Source organism: Colossoma macropomum, unplaced genomic scaffold, assembly GCF_904425465.1.
Source record: "Colossoma macropomum unplaced genomic scaffold, Colossoma_macropomum, whole genome shotgun sequence".
In the NCBI taxonomy this organism is placed as follows: Eukaryota; Metazoa; Chordata; class Actinopteri; order Characiformes; family Serrasalmidae; genus Colossoma; species Colossoma macropomum.
Window position 1 is genome coordinate 6,373,684 of NW_023494803.1, and position 21,788 is coordinate 6,395,471.

Sequence of the window (21,788 nt, forward strand, 5' to 3'; positions counted from 1 at the left end):
GGTATAAAAACACAGCTGGCTCCCAGATTTATTGAGATTTTTAATATGCCTTTTCATGGTTGAGTTTGACACCTCTTATATAGACAGGCCACAGATGTTACTCATACAGGCAGCCCTCGCTACATTTTACATGACTATAAAACTAGTCAGACAGGACTGTCTAAGGTAAACTACAACACAAGCATGTATTAAACTGTAAAAGACAGTTAGCATGATGATAAATGATTATAGCTGCCTAGTTTCTATTGTTCATTTGTCTTACTATCGCATAGCCTACTTCATAGTGTGGCTGTGATAGATGATGAGCAGCACTGCTGTACACATTCACCTGCCTGTTTGCTCAGGAAATTAGCCAATCACAGCAAGATATTAAATGCAGCATCATCACACTCTGATACCTGATTGGTACAATGGTGGCAAATTTTCACCGTAAAGCATAATTGAGGTTTTATTGATGATGGCTGACTGTTTCACTAACTGGGGTGGCCAGAAGGGTGACCATGCTTCATTCTAGTGTGGCACTGGCGACCTGTGGCCACACCTCTGTGCATGTACATTTTGAAAAATACATTTCAGGCCAAAACCTTCTCAAAACTATCGTCAAACACTGTAGCAAGTATTAGGTGATGTATTTGCACCATTTTATGTAACAGCTTTCTGTGAGGGAGCTTTTAGATGTCAAACTCTTCAGACGTCTGGTTCCTATCAAAACCACTGTGAACAACTCTGGCTCGATAACCTTCTCCAGAATGGTGCAGTTCACACCAAACCTCTCAGAGATACTTAAATTTTCAAGATTAAATTATGCAGAAACAACAAAAAAATGCTGCTTATAACCAACCTGAGCATTTTTGGGATAGAATACTGTGTTTAAAATGGATTCTCTGGATGAGAAGCATGTCAAAAAAAAAATGTATAGAAAAATCTGAAAATCTTACCAGGTTTTTCTGTAACAACGTTGAATGTAGGTACATATTACCTGATTTCTACACATTGTTCATATTGCATATATTGTGATATGATACTATGTATTGTAACATCTTACATGAAAGTCCACTCTATCATATCGAGCATCAGGATGAGCCTTTTAAGTACGAAGGCCTGTGAATACGCATTCTGTTTTCTTTAGTACTCTTCTCAAATTCAAGCTCAGCACGCCACCTGCTGGACAATGCTTAATACAGCAGCACACTGAGTTACTCAGGAATAAGAAATTTGACCAGGACTTCATTATATCAAGTGCTGTAAAGTGCAAGTTATACAGTGCAGTCAGGCTCTACGATGCATGGGATACAATGAAAAACTACATCTGAAGGTAATATCAAGGGCAGTAACCTTGTTTAATGCATTGCATGGGCTGAAGAAAGATGACTTCACCCTGATGACGTCTTTCCTGCTACAGCTGAATCTCCTATTCCAGCACTGACGTCTGTGACGGCACCACCTCTTGCAGCTCAGGACTGCGGAATGTAGTCGCAGAGAAATATCTCGCGTATCTCGACAGTGGAGGCTCCTCCTACCGGAAAACACACATTTACAGTTTTCCCCTCATCCCAAATGTAGGTGATCAGACAAGATATGTTTGGTGTCTGAAATTTGCTTCTTTAGTTTTGCACTGGAGCTACAAGGCTAATGTAGCTAACAAGCAATGGAAGCTTATGCCCCACCAATTAGCATTGTGTAAACTACCTAAATCTTAATATATATGCCTAAAACTGGACCTGCAGGCCTGCATGTTTTTTCTGTACTACCAAAGTGTTGTTCATTAACTCGCTCTTCAGGTGGTCTTGCTCATGATTAAACTGGTATGCAAATTACATCAGACAATAAGCTGTTATCTTCCATTATAATAGCTTACATTAGAGCCATTTCATGCTATAAACTGTATAAACAGTCGCTTAGCATCCTCAAGGCACCAAGGGCCCCACAAGTATGTAGAATTAATAAACTTTACGTATTGTATGTTTGTTTATATTTAATATTTCTTCTATATAGTTATTGTTTTATTGTCTCTAAGCATTTATTAAACACTTCCTGATCGAAATGAATCAATTATTGGTTGATTCCAAGTTGGGATCCTTAGGGCTTCCCAGTATTCATACATGGCCTTGGGTTACATTAAAGGGGGATACCACAGATCAAAATAAAAATTACTTCATAATTTACTCTTCAGTCTTAGGCTGGCTTGTATGCACTGAGATGTGTATGAAGTCATTCAGAGTGGTTTGATTCGAAATGGTTCATTCTAGAGAAACTTGCGGATTTCATTTTCTCTGCAGTGGTGGTGATGGGAACCAGGGGTCACCATGTCTACAACACAAATATAGCCATTTATTATCCAAAACAAAGTGTGTTCTTAGTTTTTCTATGTCTCACAAATCAGCCATTTTATTACATAGTAATTACATAGTAATGTAACAGCTATCTGTGAGGTTACTTTCAGATGCATTAAATACGTCAGACGTCTGGTTCCTATCATCACCACAGTGAACGATTCTTTAAAACGAAACATTTCACATCAAACCACTCTGAATGACTTTACTTCTTAACAGTGTAATTATGCATAGCATTTTAAGAAAGTAGTGAATCCACTATAAGCGATACCTGAGTGAAGGGCAGGCCGCTCGTCCACTCTGTGAGCTCATGGGTGTTGTTGTCAATGGTGACGTTGATGATGCTCCTGCGGGTCTGTCTGGCCAAGCGCCTGGCCAGCGGGATGAAGGCCAAGACGAAGCAGGCCACCACATTCAAGGCTCCCGCCACCACGAAGCCCAGGTTATAACTGCCAGTGATGTCATTCATCCAACCTAGAGGAGCACAGACGGTAAGACACGTCTCACCATCACAGAGCAACACAACTGCAGCATTTTTTTTCTCTGTTCTGTTTGTTGGGTCACGGTTATAAACCCTTAGACGTTAAACAGTATAGGAGACCTAAGAGGGTTACGACTGTGATTGGATCATGCAGTTCTAGCACATTTGTGAGTTCTGTAAGTAGACTGGTCATTCATGCTTAGACTGTATCTGCAACGGTTATTTAAGAAAAAGGTGATCAACACCTAAATGTTAGACTGGACAGGTGATAAAAACTGTGACTAAGATTTTACCAGCAAATAGTATTTATCTAATAACTTTGCTGCTTTCATAACCTTTATGAACAAAGTTCCAATAAACAGGAATAAGAGAGACTTTACCAGCGAACGGTGGTCCCAGGCAGCTGACGGCGTTCACGGTCAGCATAAAACCCCAGGCCACAGGCATGCGTTCGGCCCCCATGAGGTCAAATGTCAACACAGGGAGCAAAATGTAGTTCCCTGCATCTGCGATTCCAAGGAATAGGCCAAATGCCATCAGGGCACCGTATGACCAGATCAGAGGAATGAAGAGGTACAACAGACCTGGAGAGAAAGAAACAGAGAGAAAAACATCATAAAATTTAGACTGCAGCAAATTCATCTAACACAAACATACAGTGCTGCGTTATTATTATGGTCTGATTAAATATTTAAGATACTGTTGGGACCAAAGCCTGTCCCCTTCAACCCCAGGCCTCCAACATGATATCATGAATGAAAAAGAAATCTTTTAATACCAGCTAAACACTTTCACTAATAACCGTTCAAAGTTCTCAAAAGATGTCAAAAAGGAAAGAGTCTTCAGACGCTGAATTTGTGGAAGACGGAAAAAGGCTTCTTCTTTATTTCAGCATCAGGTGGCCCAGGGTCTCGAGAGACCCCAACTGCACAAACAGTGTTCCAGACAACAGCTTATATACCATTTATCTGGGGTAGTTTGATATCCCCCCACCTTACTTCTCAAATTTTGATAATAGCTCATTCTCGAATAGGTGCATCTCTTAATCCATCAATTTGGCCATCGCATGATGAGCTCACTCCGAAAAAATGGTTTCAACCGGTTTTTACCAGCCTGCTCTACCTTTCAAGGTCAACTTGCCCCTCTCTTCACTGGGTCAGTAGGTACACACAGGCTTCTCTGTGAACCCAGGGGCTTTCCAGTGTCTAGAATCTCCTATGCAGACAGACTAAGAGAATTAGTATTCTCTGTTAGGCAATACTACCTATTTGGTTATTGATTACAATATCTAATCTATAACTGATTAAGGGAGCTTTTATTCAAAATCTCTGTCAATACAAATGCATGTGGATTTGGAGACCTCTCTGGTGGAAATGTGTACATTTTGTAATGGGTTGTGCCTCGGACCACTTCCCCGAGGAGATGAATCTGATGATTGTGAGCGAGTTCAGAGAGAATTCAAAGAGAACTCAGCCAAAACTTGGAGAAGGACGTGTCTTCTGAGGACGTGAGTGAATTACTACTATAGTCATCATGTCTTCGTCAGTATTAAGATTTTGCATTTAAGGCCTAAACATCGAGCCAGACCTTCTTTTTGAGCCTGTGTGTTACGTACATACTAATACGTCAAGATGTGTAATGTGGTCCAACGAACTCCCACAAAATCTAATCTGACTTTAAAAATTTTAAACTTTTAAATTCCTGCTCCTGACTCAGTAATGCTACTTCTTTCAATTTTTACTTACTTAGTGCAGCTTTAAATAGTGCACAGTGGTGTTCGGTTGCATCAAAGTTAAGCTCATTTCTCTCCATAAAGGATCATTTACTACAACATTTTCTCTCCCTTACCTCAATGTAATTTGCTACAAGGCTAATGTCACTCACCAGTTAGCATTGTGCGCACCGCATACCTGAATTATCACACATGCATCGCAAACTGTGTGGAGTATAAAAATGAACAAAATGCTAAATTAATAAATAAATAAATAAAATAATAGAAGCCTGTTTGAGTTTAAAGCTACATGATGTAGCCATGCAGCTGCACAGTGCCAACTGGTGGGGCATAAGCTTCCATTCCATTAGCTACATTAGCCTTGTAGAAGCAAACTTCAAACAACAAACATGTCTTGGCTGATCGTGTTTATTTGAGGTCATGGGGAAAATGTGTAAATCAATATTTTACTAAACTACAGCTGAAAATAAGCAGCTGCCAAGTGACGAGGCTCACCCACGAAGAACACGGAAGCCTGATTGAAGTAGAGGCGGTTGATCCTGTCCGAGTCGCAGATTCGGCCGAAGATGATGCGGCTGACCATGCTGCTTACGCCCAGCACTAGCATGATGTTGGTAGCACTGACCCGGGGAATGCCCAGCTGCACAGCATGCTTCACCTTCAACACAGCAACAATACTTATGTACGGTTATCAGGTGGTAAATAACTCATTGTGAACACTCAGTTAGGGTTGTTATCATCAGTTTATTTGAGAATTAATTCACCCTAATTGAAAATAAAAAAAAAAAAATAGAACTGCAAACTCCCAACTGATCATTCTCAATTCATCAACATTTTCATTCATGATCTTTTAGATTTTAATCAGGTAATCAAGACAGCCAAACAAAAAGCTCTGCTTTAATTATTACCCACCAGGTGGACGTATGGAATAAAGAAGCCAAATTTGCAGAGTCCGTTAGCGAGCACCCAGAGGAGGAAGACGGAATCCTTCCACAGGCCGAGGTCTATCACAAACTTCTTTAGAGGAGAGTTCTTCAGGTTATCTACAACACTGCTGCTGTGTCCTGTTAAAAAACACACATTGAAGGTCAAACCACTGCAAAGCATCAAAACTGTGAACATTTCATGAATACATTTATTGAAATTTCATATCGCTGCAGTCGGAAGAAAACCTTGTATCTCCAAAATGGGAACTTTACAGGAGAAGGAAAGAAACCTACTTTACTTTTAATGTAAGTCAATGGAACCAGAATTTTATCAAAGTAATTTTGGGCTGTTTCTTTTGGTCCATTCATCATGAAATTTACACACAATATAAAGGCCAACAGACATTTTCGAAAATTTTCGATTTTTTTTACAGCGGGGGGGTTCTCACCCCCCCCCCTCCATTCACCTCTCATTGCTCACTAGCAGCTCAACACAGGTCTTTAGGGTCAGCTGGTGAGTGTGTGATTGACCTTTGGGGTTGAGAGAAAGGTAGGTGTAGCCGAGGATGACGCAGAGGAGCATTAAGGAGGAGAAAACTCTCAGGCTCTGTCTCCAGCCCAGCGTGTCGATAAGGTACTGATGGAGGCGGGTCTGCAGCAGAGCGCCTGCAGCACCGCCGGACATCACTATTCCAGTGGCCAGAGAACGCTTAGTGGTGAAATACTGACTCACCATGATCATACCTGATGTACACACGGAGAAACTGAATGTTACACTATGACTGAAAGCAAGATGAGTACAATTTCATTCATATTACTGTTGAATTGTTTTGTTGAATATTGTTTTTATATATATATATATATATATATATATACAGACATCTACCTTTAACTACCTTTATGCTACCTTTATTATGGAAAACATGAGCTCTTATAGTTCAGCTGTTATTCTTTTCAAAAACTCATTATATCCAAAATTGTTACAAATGGATATACCGCATTTTGAAATGAACACTTATATAATATTTAAAAATACAATAATAAAAAATATTAATATAAAAACAAACACAATTCTGACAGTTTGGATGAAGCCCCCTATTAAGTCCCAGAACAGAAACAGGGCTGTTAGGGGGAATGGTGGGCTTGAAAGGTGGGTTTAACTGGGCTTTTTCAGTGTGAATTTGTTCTTGTATACTAACCCGGAGTGAAAGCGAAGCTGGAGCCAAGTCCTGTCAGGAAGCCGTGTGTGAAGAAGAGCACCCCTAGTGACGGAGCGAGGGAAGAGCAGACGATGGAGATGAGGATGATGATGGAGCCCGCGATGGAAATCTCTCTGGCTCCGTAACGCACCGTCAGCTTCCCTGAGACTGGGCCGAAGATTATGATGAAGCCGTAGCTGATGGAACCCACCCAAGCTGCAAACCACAACCACAGAGACCATGATGGCGAGCTCTCATTTAGCTAGCTGGGTGAGGCTGAAGTTAGCTTTTCATTTGAATATTCTGTTCCACCTTAAATGGTGCAGCAATTGCAGAATTTTCAGTTGACTATTAAATGTTCAGCGTTATAACTGCTGTGCCATTTAAGGTGGAACAAAAATTTTGAATAAGAAGTTGGCAAATTAAAAGGATGAAAAATCATATTATGCAGCTTTTACTCTTGCCCCAAATATAGTTGATGTTTGGTGTCTGAAATTTGCTTCTTTAGTTCTGAGTTGAGAAGCTAGTGTAACCAACAGTTGATGGAAGCCTCACCAACATCTAAATCACCACACTGAAGTTGTTGGTAATCTCAAATAGACTTGCAGTGTGTGACCCTGTACCTATGGCTGAATTTCCCAGTCTAGCACACCCTATAAATCATAAATGTAGATGCATTGGAAATTGTTATTATGACTATAAAAGGTTATTGCAATCAAATGTAAACTAGGGGACATGCTGCCCACGGCCGAATCTCAAATGGATGTGTCTGTGGTTTACTCGTTAACTCATTCCCTATTCACTACACAACATTTAATACATAGTGAGCTGGAGAACTAACATGGAAAGACCAAACACTACATGGCTGACACACTATATAGTCCTTTATTTCATAAAAGGGCGAGATTTTGAACACAGTCACCATTTAATGCATCAGTCGACCAGTGGCAGCTTCCAATCAGCAGTGGCACTTTTTCAGTCAGCAGTGGCAGCTAATAGTTGCCAGTCGTTCACTTATTAACTCATTAACTGTTCCCTAAATAGAATTGACTATATTGTGCACCTGCTAGAGAACTACTATAGAATGACCAAGAGTTTTATTAGCAAGAATTTAAACAACACTTCATGGCTGACACACTATATAGTGGACTATTTTTTATAAAGGGGGGATTTTGAACACAACCTTGGACATTTAATGCACTGTTTACTCCACCAGTCAGCCAGTGGCAGCTGAAAGTCTGCAGTGGTGGGTGGCAGGGGGCTGCTATTCAGCTTCCAGTCAGCATTGGCAGCAAACAGTTACCAGTCATTCACTCATCAACTCATTAACTATTCTTTACATATAATTTACTATATAGTGAACCTGCTAGAGAACTACCATGGAATGACCAAGACATTTTTTTGGTGAGCATCATTGGATTTATGGCTGGCACACTATATAGTGCACTATTTTTATAAAAGAGGGGATTTTGATGCACTGTTTCATTCACCATCGGCCACTGGCAGCTGAAAGTCGGCATTGGTGGCAGATGCCAGTAGCCAAGAGCAGCTTCCTCTCAGCAGCGGCAGCTGCCAGTGGCAGATTTTAGTCAGCAGTGGCAGTTACAAGTGGCAGCTTCCAATCAGCAGTGGCACTTTTTCAGTCAGCAGCGGCAGCTTCCAGTCAGCAGTGGCAGCTAATAGTTGCCAGTCATTTAGTTATTAACTCATTAACTAACTAAATAGAATTTACTATATTGTGCACCTGCTAGAGAACTACTATAGAATGGCCAAAAGATTTACTAGTAAGAATTTAAACAACACTTCATGGCTGACATAATATATAGTGCACGATTTTTATAAAAGGGGGTATTTTGAACACAGCCTTGAATATTTAATGTACTGTTGAAAGCTGAAAGGCAGCCATGCTGGCCAGCAGGGGCCTGTCATTCTGCCAAGAGCATCTTCCAGTCAGCAGTGGCAGCTGCCAGTGCCAGCTACAAGTCAGTGGTGGCACCTGCTAGTGGCAGCTTCCAGTCAGCAGTGGCAGCTACCAATGGCAGGTACCAGTCTGATACAGTCTGATATAGTCTGATACAGTTTACCAGGCTGAACACAGCCTTAAATATTTAATGCACTGTTTGGTTGCAGAAGCCAATATCTCGTGCATTGCGGTGAACTATTACAGCAAGCAGACACCGTTTGAGATTCAGCCTATAAAAATATAAACATGAAACACTGCATAACTAAACCACAGTAGCAGATTCATTTAAGGCTGAGTTTTGCTGGTGCTTTTGTCCCCTTGTAATGCTTCAGGTGTGCGGTTTGTAGATTCTAATTGGTGTACATAGGCATCCATTAATTGTTAGCTACACCATCTTCATAGCTTCACTGTAGAATTAAAAAAATTACATTCTGACATCTAATGTAGACGATATGTTTGACTACAAAAGACTATATTTGGGGTAAGGGGGAAATTTGAGTGTCCCAACAAACTATTGCTGTAAAGTCTATCAGACAAATATCTGGTTGACTGATTCTTGTAGATCAATGCAGGATCTTGGTTTTGTTTACTTAAATATTTCTTACTTTGTTCAGGAACAGCAGACTTGCCTGTTTTGGAGCTGCTCTCTTTAAAAGTTTCCATCAGACTGATCAGGTAGACGCCAAATGAGTTGTGGAAGCCCAGAACTAGTACGTTGTAGATGAAGGACGAAAACACTATGACCCATCCCCATCCCCCGTCCGGTGGAGGCTTTGGGACTGGAGACCTGTGCAGCTCCCATTGTCCTGCCTCCTCTTCCACCGAAGAAAACCTCCGGAACGGGACCACATTCCTCAGCATGTACATCACTTCAGGAATCCTCACAGCCAAAAGGTTTTATGGTAAAAGGTATTAACTTTCCGAAGATTACTGCCTGTTCATTTTGGCAGCACTAGTGTCCTTCAGGCACGTCAACACGGAGTTCCAGAACACTCACTGGTAACAATGTACTTCATCATTAGTTGCCATGGTAATCAAATTTATTAAAGGTGAGATAATAAAGTGTTTATGGACAACTGTAATTTAAAGAATAGGCAAAATATATGATCACCAAGGTTTTGTAAAGTATTGTTTATCTATACACTAGCAGGTAGTTATTATACTGTAATTAATTTCACACAATATTTAACATAATTAACTTTATTATACTTCCCTACTTTGTACTTCCACTCACTACAACTAAGTGGCTGCCAGTTCCTGTTCATACCTGTATACTTTAAATTCTCTGAACAGAACGCAGAGGCAGCTTTCCTGAAATAAAACTGCAGTAACACTGATGTGGTGGTGGTGTGTTAGTGTGTGTTGCGCTGGTCTGAGTGGATCAGACACAGCAGTGCTGCTGGAGTTTTTAAACACCTCAGTGTCACTGCTGGACTGAGAATAGTAGGACAGTTGGTCATAATGTTATGTCTGATCGGTGTGTATATATATATATGTGTGTGCGTGTGTTTTTGTATGTATGTATGTATAGCTGCTGTCGTCTTTCAGTTTTTGACATATTTTGAAAATGCCTGTTGCTCTTTACATTGTGTCTAAATTTCATAATTAATCAACCAAAAGAAACAGCCCAAAATGACTTGGAGAAAAGTTACATTAATGTAAAGTATGTTTTTTCCTTCTCCTGTAAAGTTCCCACTTTGGAGATACAGGGTTTTCTTCTGACAACAGCGATTATGTATATATATATAAAGTTTAGCTTTTGTTTTTTCCTTATATTGAACTACTACAAAGGGGTACCCACCTAAGATTTTCACTCACGTTCGCACCTGTGTAAATGTGATGTGACAATAAACGTGATTTGATTATGATTTGATTTGGCAGACCAGTCTGCAGTGGCAGCTGTCAGTCAGCCATTGGCAAGTCAGGAGTGGCAGCTATGGTCAGTCAGCGGTAGCTGCCAAATGGCAGCTGACAGTCACATGGTGCATGTTGCATATGAAGAGCACACCAGCAACAGCTTTTAATTCCAATGCTGTACGCTACTTAAGTTGGCTTGCCAGCTAGTAGTGGGGGCCAGTAGTGATGATGGCACTTACTGCCTATTATTAGCATCTGTACTCCACATTTACCATAATTTGAGACAAACTGCCCCTGCATTATGCTCAAAAAATGTAAAAAATATTAAGGTAATAATCAGGATGAGAAAATTTGCAATATCTTGATGTATTAAAAAACTGCTGCTCTCCAAGGTGAGCCGTTCAGTTCACTAACATTTGTTCTTTATAAAAAAAAAAAAGAAAGGATTGGATGGATTCAATAATAAATACAATAGGAGTGAATTAGGGGTACATCTTAATCCACATAGTGAAGGACTGGACAACAACAAAATCGCCAGGAGTCTTTAAATCCGTAACTGGTAATGGATCCTTATTTCCCAAAGATCTCTACACTGGTCTCTGCCAGTCGGGCAGTGGTATCTACTCATATCACTGTACTAATAAATATATGATTTATTGTGCAGACTAGTCCTGTATCTTCCCATTAGCCTCTTGGCCACTTACCAGCTACACCACACCACTACTGAAAAAGCCAATGTTCTTTATAAAAGGTTTATTTGATATTTACAGATCAGCATTACAAAAGAAGTGTCTCTACAAAACAGATGAGCCAAACATACATCCAGGCGTGGTTAGTGAGTTTACCACTCACACATACTCCCCGCAGTCAGATATAATGACTTTCTGTTTGGGTTTGCCATCTTTAGTTCCCTGAGCCTGCAGAGAAAACACAGATCTTAAGTTAATTCAAGCACAGGACTGAGCACTATGAATCAATCTGAATGACCACAAATGGTCCAAACCCTACTTCACTCTGTTCAGCTGTCCTAAATAGTGTACAATATTTGAAATGTTTGAATGATACTAAAAGTGTGTTACATTAAACATCCAGCAAAGTTTAAGACAAAACGCGGCCTAAATTCGCAGATCAGACGTAGAACTGGCTTTGATGTGGCCCAATATTCTACTGAGTATAACGGACTGACATCCCTCTGTTCGAGAGTTCCCAGCCTGCTACAGCATTTATGCTGAACTAAATACAACAGCGCAAGTGAAGATAACGAATTGGGCACTCTAAACTACTATTAGAAGTACATAATACAACCCTTTTCGCCCAAAGGTACCAAAGGTACTGAGCTGCCAGTCAGCTAGAGTTCTCAAACAACAGGCATTAAAATTTACTTAAAAACATTAAACTGAACTTGCTGACACCTGTAGAAACCCTGATAGTACATCAGAGATTTCTCTACTGGTCTCAGTAAGAAAGCCTGATGGACACGTTTCTATGCATTCATTATGTGCTACAGCATTTTTACAGTGAGTATTTTTAAAGGCTTTATTTTTTATCTTTTATAGTAAAATATTTTGGAATCTTTCAAATTTCTCTACATAGTATGTTATCATTCAGTTAAACACAATTTTCATTTCACCCTAACCGATTACTTGAATAATCATCAACAGATTACTCAAATACTATTACAATAGTTAGTGACAACTCTAGCTAATTTATTAAAATTTTGAGGCACTGGGCACAGACACACCTCCATTGCCCGCAACACGTCCATGCCCTCCATCAATTCTCCAAACACCACATGCTTGCCGTCCAGCCAGTCAGTTTTATCACAGGTGATGAAGAACTGTGAGCCATTAGTGTTCGTCCCAGAGTTAGCCATCGACAGCTGACCTGCAAAACAAACAATAGAAATACAGAGAGGGTCATCATACATATGGTGGCAGGCACAGTCATAAAAAAAAACAAAAAACAAACAAAAAAAAACACACATTAAAGACATCATATTTGTGTTTTATAGCTTTTTGCGTCTCACATTAACAGGCATTTATAGAATAATAGTTTAAAAGAACAGATTTAGTATTTAACTGTTGCCACACTTGTCACTGCAGCTACATTGTTGATGTACCACTGGTCAAAGTGCTGATTACATGACACGCTAGCAGATGTAATGAAGTATACTGACTTCTAAAATATAGCAATAATACACAATATGGCCAAAAGTATGTGGACACCCCTTGCAATTATTGACTTCAGATGTTTTAGCTACACTCACTGCTAATAGCTGTATAAAATCAAGCACACAGCCATGCAACCTCCACAGAGCTCAGTGACTTTAAATGTGGCACTATTATTGGGTGCCACCTTTGCCACAAGTCAGTTTGTGAAATGTCTACCATGTTAGATCTGACTCAGTTCTAGGAGCAACAATAACTCAGCCTCGAAGTGGCAGACAATGCAAACTCACCGAGCAGGGCTGCTGAGTGCTGAAGCTAGTTGTGTGCAAAAATCACCTTTCCACTGTCACATCAGTGACTACAGAGTTTCAAACCACCTCTGGAGGCAACATCAGCACAGGTGTTTCTGGAGCTTCATGAAATCTGTTTCCATGGCTGAGCAGCTGCTCACAAGCCTAAGATCACTGTGCAATGTCAAGCATCAGCACCAGTCCACATACTTCTGGCCATACAGTGCATATTGCTTGGTTCATGGCTGTAGCAACAACAGCAACAAAAAACAAAACGGTGTAAGGTTTGATATCATCTCGGCTGTCTGGCATCATGAGGAGAAAGAGACTGAAGAGCAGAGCAAAATAAAAATCTTCAATATCGAGAAAAACAGAAAAAAACTTTCAGGATGTCCCACACCAAAGTCTGCTCTCCCGCTCTTATCGTTTTGTCACAGGTAGACAGGTGAAAGATGAATTCTGTAGTTTTGTCTCTGTGTTGAGAATTGTTCACTACTGACAACTGACATTGAGCGACGAGAGACTTATGAAATCTATATCTAGTTTTCTTTAGCTATAAATGCAATTAACACCAGAACGTTAGCAGGGCTCACTCGCAATCATGATAATGTTTGATGAGGGTTGGGCAATATGACATAATGAATCACAGTAATGACATAACGTCACAACACAATACGCTTTCTGAACATATTGTGCATGTCGTCCGTACTTGTTGAACACTAACCAAATGCAGGTTATCATAAAAAGAGCAAAATTAGTCCCGGTTAACTGGCAACACAGCAGGCCAAATATCGATTAAAAATAACTGTGTTCAGTTTTTGACAGTATTTTTAAAAATGTAGGACTGCTGGTCATTTTTTCTCTGTTCCAACTGATCAGATGTCTGAAAAATTAAATACCATGACATATCATGTAATGTGAACAATTCTTGAAGTATCGCAATATTACAATTTTGCCATATCGTCCACCTCTACGTTTGATGATGTAGTTGATGGAATGACAGAATACTGCTGAGCCTTTCACAGATGGAATAAATGATTCTAGTGGTTTGTATACTTCTATCTACTACCATATGTAAGCTTATGCAGTATTTACAAGGTAATTATGGATGACTAGATATGTTATCGCGGGCAATGACGCATAATTGGTACTCAAAGATAATTTAGCAATTTGGTACGGATTAACATCTCCACATAAAATTGACTTTTCCTTGATAATATGGCTGTGGAGCACCAGAATACCATCTATAGTTCAGTGAAAAATCATATTCTCACTATTTTCATCTCATTGACATGGTTGAAGTTCGTACACTAATCGATTACATTTGGGGTAGAGAAGAAAGTGTATATATTTGATGTTTCACTGAACTGTCACTTAAAAGATCACAGGGCAGGCTGTCCTAAGTCAGAAACTCACCTGGCCCGGTGTGTTTGAGGACAAAGTTCTCATCATCAAACTTGCGGCCGTAGATGGATTTGCCGCCGGTGCCGTTGTGGTTGGTGAAGTCTCCCCCCTGACACATGAACTGGGGGATGATTCTGTGGAAGCTGCTGCCTTTAAACCCAAAGCCCTTCTCATGTGTGCACAAGCAACGGAAGTTCTCTGTCATTAAAGAGTGAAAACAGACACTGTTCAGAACGTATAAGAACCAAAACCTTTACTCCCGGATACCTGCATGAACATTCGAGAAATTCTGTATGAAACAGTTGTTTTGGATGCTGTGTTCAAGAGTTCACCAGGGGTCTTGCTGTGGTTTCCTTTTGTAAACAAGTGTTTAAAATTATAACTTATCTTGCTATAACTGCCTTGCGTAGTGTTTAATCCAGCTATTCATCTACAGTAATTTGAGGAAACTGTATCAAGCTTTGCAGGTGCTGAAAGGGTGGGACTTGTCCAAAAACCATAATCACAAAATAGTTTTCCACAATAACAAATATTATCAATAATTATTACATTCACTGTAAGAAAAAAAAATACATTTACATACAGGTACAGACACATTTTAGCCTCTCAAAGTAGAAACAATGTAAATGTACCCTTAAAAGTATAAAACAGGCCTTAAAAGGGAAATTCCATCGCTTTTTCAAAATTTCTGTACAATTCAATAATTAAAATGTAAGCAAAGTCATGGAGTGGTTTGATGTGAAATGCTCCATTTTAGAGAAACCTACCCAGACAGGATGGTTGTGGTGATGGGAATCAGAAGTCTAAAAAGCTCCCTCAAAGAAAGTTCTTACATGAAATCATTGTAAATGCACTGCCTGATGCCTGGGACTTTGTTTTATGTTCATTTTTGGCCTAAAATGTCATTTTTAAAATCCATCCATCACGAATAAAAACTTCTGTAGGTTCTCTGCTGGTTTTAGATATTAAATAACTATATTCACACTGTAGACATTGTGACACCTGGTTCCCATCACCACCACTGTAAAGAAAATTCCAAGCTGGTAAGTTTCTCTACAAATCATTTCATAAGAGACCGCTCTGAATGACTTCGTTTACAACTCGAAGACTAAACTATGCAATAGAAATTTTGAAAAGTGGGTGGAATTCCCCTTCAAGACCCAACTACATTCACTTTCCCAGAAAAAAAGGTATGTATTTACCCCTTCTCATAACTGTTTTTCAAAATAGAAAGGTGGAGTTAGAATAAAGTGTATGGAGTCAATTTAACTTAAAAAAACATTAATCTAACAGATTACGTTAAGATAAAGGTTCGAAAAATGCACCCTTGAGGTCACCATTCCAGCGACATGTGGGTACCACCCCAGCGAGAGTTCAGTACATGAGCACTTTGAGTGTGCATGAGAGTATAATTCTCATATGTTTCATAATTCTTACAAAATATGAAACATTTCAAAAAGATGTATTTACAAATAGTGCATGCGATGTCTGTTGAATTAAAAGTGAATGGCTAGACTTTTTGTCCTTCCTATCTACTGACTAAAAGGCACAAATCACCACCTTGAAGCAGCAATTGTCAAACTCTTGCTGCTAATACCAGACTGAGGGACTGAATGACAGTCATTGTACTGAATATCTCTAATGTGCGTTATTAATACCAAAAAAAGGTTTGTTTTCCATAATCATCAACATCTGTAAGCGCAGGTGAAGCAGGAGCAGGACTCGCTGAGCTCCTGCGATGAGTGTTTGCTCTGACCTGCAGTCATAGGCACCACGTCTGCTCGGAGGAGGAAGCGCAGTCTGCCTGCGGGTTTGTTGCCGATTTTGATGTCCATGTAGACCTGAGGGTTTGCCCTGCCCTTCTTAGCCGGCGGCTCACCCTGAACACACATAGAACAAATGGTAAGACGGTGCAGATGCATTATAAATATACAATGAGCAATTATGGTTCATACAGTTTGCTTCTGTTTTACGTATTTGAGGACGTCAACAGGGCCTTGTACCTCCTGAGTTGCTGAATTGGTCTCTTGTCCTGCTGACTCCGCCTCCTCTGCCTCTTCTGTGGTCTTCCCTGAGAACTTCTTCAGCCAGTCATCATCAGACCACACTGAGCAAGACAAGTCATACTTATGCTTCAGTTCAAAAGTTTATAATCAAGTTTTCAATAACGTAGTTTACAAATACATGCATAAAAAGGTTCTGAGGATCCAGTGCGACAGGTTTCAAATAATTAGTACAAAGCTGAATAAATGAAGTAGATGATTCAAAAATGACTGAGAAAACTGAAGAATATCAAGAATGAAACTCATAATAAACTAATATCCAGAATGACTTGTATGTTGAAAGCAGTGATCGAATCTAAAAAGCACTGAACTTGCTTAAAAAAAAAAAAAAATAGATTATAAATAACATTATAGTCATGATTACGGTGTATTATTTCACCTTCTTGCCAACATAATTGAAATACTTAATAAAACATCTAATAAAATCTTTTGATGTGAAGTTTATAAAGTGTTGTATGTGTTATAGATAAATCTATTGTATAAGTCACTATATACTATTATTTTATATACTTTAAGTATATAAAATAAAAATTGTCATGATTCCAAAGTTTTGAATGGTAATGAATATTCAAATGTAAATGCAGCTCAAGCAATGCTACATTCCACAGCTAAGCATAATAAAAAGAGAGACAAAATAAAAGCAAAGCTCGCAGGATGTTTAAAACTGGAAAATTCAACACAGTCCTCAGAACCGCAACCTAGTCCATCATGAATTCACAGCCTCTTTTAGGAGCACTGACCAGCTAAAACAGGTAAAAAAAAAAAAACAAAAAAAAACCATGGACTAGCTACAGAGCCTCAGAGACTGGGCTGAATATCTCTTCTTAAAGCTATTCAAGATGTCTATGACATCAGTGAGAATCTAGGGGAAGTCTACAGAGCTTCATTTAGGATTAGGTCCACAAAGCGCACTGACCAGGTCGAGAAGAGCCTTCTTTTATCCTCATGGGTTTGGCAATGTTCACTCTGATGGTTCTGCCGAATAGCTCTGACTCATTCTGTAACACACAGGGCCAAAAACATTCACTCATGGCCTGGATAAGTGGCAGTGTGAATAATGGTGATACAGGTGTCCTATTTTAGGTGACTCTGGTTTTCACAAACATCAGTAAACAGTAGACGTGCATTACAGGAACAAACTATCATGTTGAGATCACATTGTTCTTAGCAATACATTCAAAATACCAAGAATGAACAAGGCTGCTGTTACTTTGGTCTGCACTGGTCAAATTTCTCGATGCACCACAACATCCACAGAAACCGATGTTCTAACATTATTGAGAATGCTCACATCCAATAATGCAATTTTTTGTGATTTATTAAAGGGTGATTGTGCATACTGCAACCTTTTGAGATATCAATATTGCAAAATATTGCGACAATGAAATAGCTGAGAATCGCTGTTTAAAATGTTGAAGTCAGTGTTTCCAATAATATAAAAACAACCTGTTTGCAAATGTATGAAATCTTGTGAAAAATTCAAATTTCAAACTATAAGTAAATACAGTTAGGATTGTCAGATGTGTCCAGAATTGTGAACGGAGTCAAACAATGCTCTAAAATGACTGACAAAGGCGTAGAACATTGAGAATGAAGTTATGATGAAATTAACATCCAAAATTCATCATATTCCAAAAGTGGAGTCAAACCTCAAAATATTTTGACAAAAAAAACCTATATAAACAGATTACAACAGAATATTATTTATTAATTATTTATTATTAAAAGCTTATTCACAAAATTATTGAAATATTGAATAAAAATAAATCTAAAAAAACTTTACCATTTTATGTAAAATGATACAAAAATTTTATAAGTGTATATAAAGAAAAACCATAATCTATGTTCTCAAATGTAAGTACTTCTATGCTAAATTTACTTTAAAAAGCTTTAGAATTACAATAGTGTTTAAAATCTGGAATCACATTAATTAGAATCAATTTTGTTAAATGTTAAAAAATTAATTCAATGCAATTTATTTCATTTTTTTTTTTTACTTTGTGCAATAATAATACAACTTTTGTTGACTTCAGTATTACAAAACATTAACCAATTGTTATTTCTATTACATATTATAACATTTCTGTGAAAAAGATGTTATCGAATGACAAACATAATATACTGCAATTATCCATTTTAATACATAAAAATTTTGAGATTCAGAGATTTGAATTCCACTTGTGACACATGATGAATTCTGGACATGTCTAACATTTCTTCATTTTTATTTACAGCTTTCTACTAATTATTTGAAACCTTTGAGAATCATTTTATATGCTTTGCTGCAACCAAATTGTTTTTTTATGACTTAAAACTTGATTCCAAGCATTTAAAACTTCTGAATAGTAGTATATCTGACTAAACTGGACCGGGTGTGGTAGACCAGCATTCAATATCTGGAGTCTGATAAGCCTCTGTAAGTCTCTATAATCTTATAGAGCTGTTATGATTAACTGTAAACTAAACTGTAACTTGAAACACATCACAGTCTCAATATGTTGCTTACCATGTTATCAATGGCAGCTGCAGCATCCTGAAGGCAAAGTAGTTGTAAAAGAACAAAATAAGTCATTAGATTTACAATTGGAGTAAACCCATAATATTTACCACAGACAGTTCAATACATTTCAAAGTTACAGAAGCTGTACAGAAGCTCAACACTAGATGGCGGCATTACCATAATTTTTAAAGCAGTTGCATTCAACTGTACGATCACACACATGTATTAAGAAACACCAATCAGCCATAACATTAAAAGCACCTCCTTGTTTCTACACTCGTTGTCCATTTTATCAGCTCCACTTACTATATAGGAGCACTTTGTAGTTCTACAGTTACAGACTGTAGTCCATCTGTTTCTCTGTGTACTTGTTGGTCAGCACCCCCACAGGACCACCACAGACCAGGTACTATTTGGGTGGTGGATCATTCTCAGCACTGCAGTAACACTGATGTGGTGGTGGTGTGTTAGTGTGTGTTGCGCTGGTCTGAGTGGATCAGACACAGCAGTGCTGCTGGAGTTTTTAAACACCTCAGTGTCACTGCTGGACTGAGAATAGTCCACCAACCAAAAATATCCAGCCAACAACGTCCTGTGACCACTGACGAAGGACTAGACGATGAACAACACAAACTGTGCAGCAGCAGATGAGCTATCGTCTCTGACTTTACATCTACAAGGTGGACTGACAAGGTAGGAGTGTCTAATAGAGTGGACAGAGAGTGGACACAGTGTTTACAAACACTGTGGAGCTGATAAAATGGACAATGAGTGTAGAAATAAAGAGGAGGTCTTAATGTCATGACTGATTGGTGTATGTACAGGTCAGTAACACGTTTAAAAAAAAAATAAAAATCACTCACCTCTGCCAGCTCAAACTCAATGAATGCAAAGCCACGGTGCTTCTCTGAAGGAACAGAGAAAATATAGCGCTCACATCACATTTCAACTATGGCGATACATATTGTGTGTCTTGAAGTATTGCAGTGTTATTTTTTTTGCCATATTGTTTAGTATATTGTCTACACTTCAACATGATTCTTACAGCTACATTTTGTCTTTCAAATCATTCAAAAATTCAGAAACAGTCAGTGATGATCAGAAACAGCAACACAACCACAAAGCTGAAATATTCATCCCTTTATTCAGAAGGCCACACCACTCAGGGCTCAGAAGATGGAAGAGGACCAATCAAACCAGCAAACACACAACTCTCAAATGAAGAAAATGATCCAAGCTTTTTCTATGATGGCCTCATAGAAAAAAGGATCGGTCAGTCGAGGTCACATTCTGGGGCGTTTTCCCCTTAAAACAAATTATCCTCTTTTTAAATAAATGTTATGTTCACTTCAAACTGCGATAGCTGAAGACTGTGCTGGCTCCACAGCCTGATTCTTACCCGTTTCATAATCCAGAGGGATCTGAATGTCTGTAATGTCACCAAAGGGGATGAACGCTGCATGCAGAACCTTCTCGTCCACCTCTTCTGCGAGGCCACCTGAGAAATGAGAATAAATGCGCTGTCCACTGATTTCCTCCTCACATCATTGTTTTCTACATGCTGTTGACTGAGGTGGAGGAACCCCAGTTCAGCATTAAACGTCCAAGTGAGACTCCATCAAAAACCAATGCAAATTCTTTCTGAATTACAGTGAAATGATAAAATATCGGTAAATTAATTAATTCATGAGGTCTTTCTGAGTTCAGTAACTGAACTTACCGACATACAGCACACGTTTGGCGGCTGCCATTTCTGTTTTTAACCTCTGGCCTGTAGTCGTCAGTCTCCGGCGGCTGTTTGTAAAATAAAAGTCCCCCTGTTAAAGCCCTTCCGCCCCCTGCTGACGCGGAGTGCACAGAAAACAGAGTGTGGGGGGACTCTAAGGCAGCTGCTTTTCAGCTGAATGCGAGTCGGTCGTGAATACAAATAGAAAATTCACTTTTTTAAAACCATGTGTCGAGAGAGTAAACACCAGTTCTAAATGTAGAACACAGACCGATTTAATCACTCGGTTTACATCAACTAGTTAAGGCTGAGCTCTAATAACTTTCCGTTCCCTTCTTGGAAAGTTGGAAAGTTGGAAAGAAAGAAAGAAAGAAAAGCAAAAAGGGAGAAAGAAACGTCTGTCTTGGATATAAACGCTGAAAATGGAAAACTCTTTAAATTCTTGCTCCTCTCGCTTTTGTGTTGCTACATAAAAGCGAGCACCTCTCGCAATGCTTCATGGGTATTGCAGTTTTTGGTGACGTCTGCTTTGCGCTAACTGCGTTAAAATGTCCCACTTTAGAACTACAGCTTCAAAAAAAGCAGGAAACCGAACTCTGGGGGTAAAAACTAAACATTACATCAGCTTTACATTAAGCCAATCCTTTTTTAACCTAAATGGTCACTAGAAAAGTGTGTAGAGACACAAACTACAGAGGAAAAGTGTTGAAACAGAAGAAAGAAATAAGTGTATTATAATCATCATTAAAGACATGAAATATTGTTTAAATAGCATATGAAGGAATAATGCTATGATAACTACTTTAAATGTATCTAGAGGCGAGAAATAATCTGATATTTGCCATAATCATGGTAATTTCCATGAAATACATCAGGATCCACTTTTCTGAGCATACTGTGGATAATGAGTACCTGAACACTGAGCAACTGCATGCTGCATTACAAAGTAAGCATACTGAGTTCAGTTTAGCTGGATTTAGTGCAGTACAGTGAAATGTTAAATAAAAATAATTGTACATGAGTTTTTGGTGGTATTTTCTGTTTTAAAGAAAAACCGTTCAGTTCTTTTTTTTAGTCTGTTTCAACTCATGAAACCTCAGGAAAAACTATGGCGATACATATTGTGTGTCTTGAAGTATTGCGATG

At 38.9% G+C, this 21,788-nt stretch overlaps 2 protein-coding genes across 2 annotated transcripts; both read right to left on the reverse strand.

Annotated features, from left to right (window-relative positions):
• Positions 1 to 1,411: 1,411 nt before the first annotated feature.
• LOC118823841 (monocarboxylate transporter 10-like) lies at positions 1,412 to 9,501 on the reverse strand. The gene is made up of 8 exons (XM_036593683.1): positions 9,240 to 9,501; positions 6,672 to 6,887; positions 6,004 to 6,216; positions 5,459 to 5,610; positions 5,042 to 5,204; positions 3,195 to 3,398; positions 2,605 to 2,807; positions 1,412 to 1,516 (listed from the first exon to the last, which is right to left on the reverse strand). Exons 1-8 carry the CDS (start codon positions 9,499 to 9,501, stop codon positions 1,412 to 1,414), a joined length of 1,518 nt encoding a protein of 505 aa, XP_036449576.1.
• Positions 9,502 to 11,229: 1,728 nt separating this feature from the next.
• Positions 11,230 to 20,717, reverse strand: ppie (peptidylprolyl isomerase E (cyclophilin E)). Its single transcript, XM_036593316.1, has 10 exons — positions 20,637 to 20,717; positions 20,316 to 20,414; positions 19,780 to 19,823; positions 18,923 to 18,949; positions 17,333 to 17,414; positions 16,357 to 16,460; positions 16,110 to 16,233; positions 14,366 to 14,551; positions 12,233 to 12,375; positions 11,230 to 11,408 (listed from the first exon to the last, which is right to left on the reverse strand). The coding sequence occupies exons 1-10, from the start codon at positions 20,665 to 20,667 to the stop codon at positions 11,340 to 11,342; spliced, it is 909 nt and encodes a 302-aa protein (XP_036449209.1). The 5' UTR covers positions 20,668 to 20,717; the 3' UTR covers positions 11,230 to 11,339.
• Between the last annotated feature and the right edge of the window lie 1,071 nt (positions 20,718 to 21,788).

Excerpts from the sequence above, each read along its gene's own strand:
- LOC118823841 (XM_036593683.1), bottom strand. The coding sequence starts at position 9,501 with ATGTACATGCTGAGGAATGTGGTCCCGTTCCGGAGGTTTTCTTCGGTG. Across the intron at positions 6,217-6,671 it reads CAGCTTCGCTTTCACTCCGG|GTATGATCATGGTGAGTCAG; the intron begins GTTAGTATACAA and ends TGTGTACATCAG. Across the intron at positions 5,611-6,003 it reads CCTTTCTCTCAACCCCAAAG|GACACAGCAGCAGTGTTGTA; the intron begins GTCAATCACACA and ends GTTTTTTAACAG.
- ppie (XM_036593316.1), bottom strand. The coding sequence starts at position 20,667 with ATGGCAGCCGCCAAACGTGTGCTGTATGTCG. Across the intron at positions 18,950-19,779 it reads TTGAGTTTGAGCTGGCAGAG|GATGCTGCAGCTGCCATTGA; the intron begins GTGAGTGATTTT and ends CTTTGCCTTCAG. Across the intron at positions 17,415-18,922 it reads CAGCTGCCATTGATAACATG|AATGAGTCAGAGCTATTCGG; the intron begins GTAAGCAACATA and ends TGTGTGTTACAG.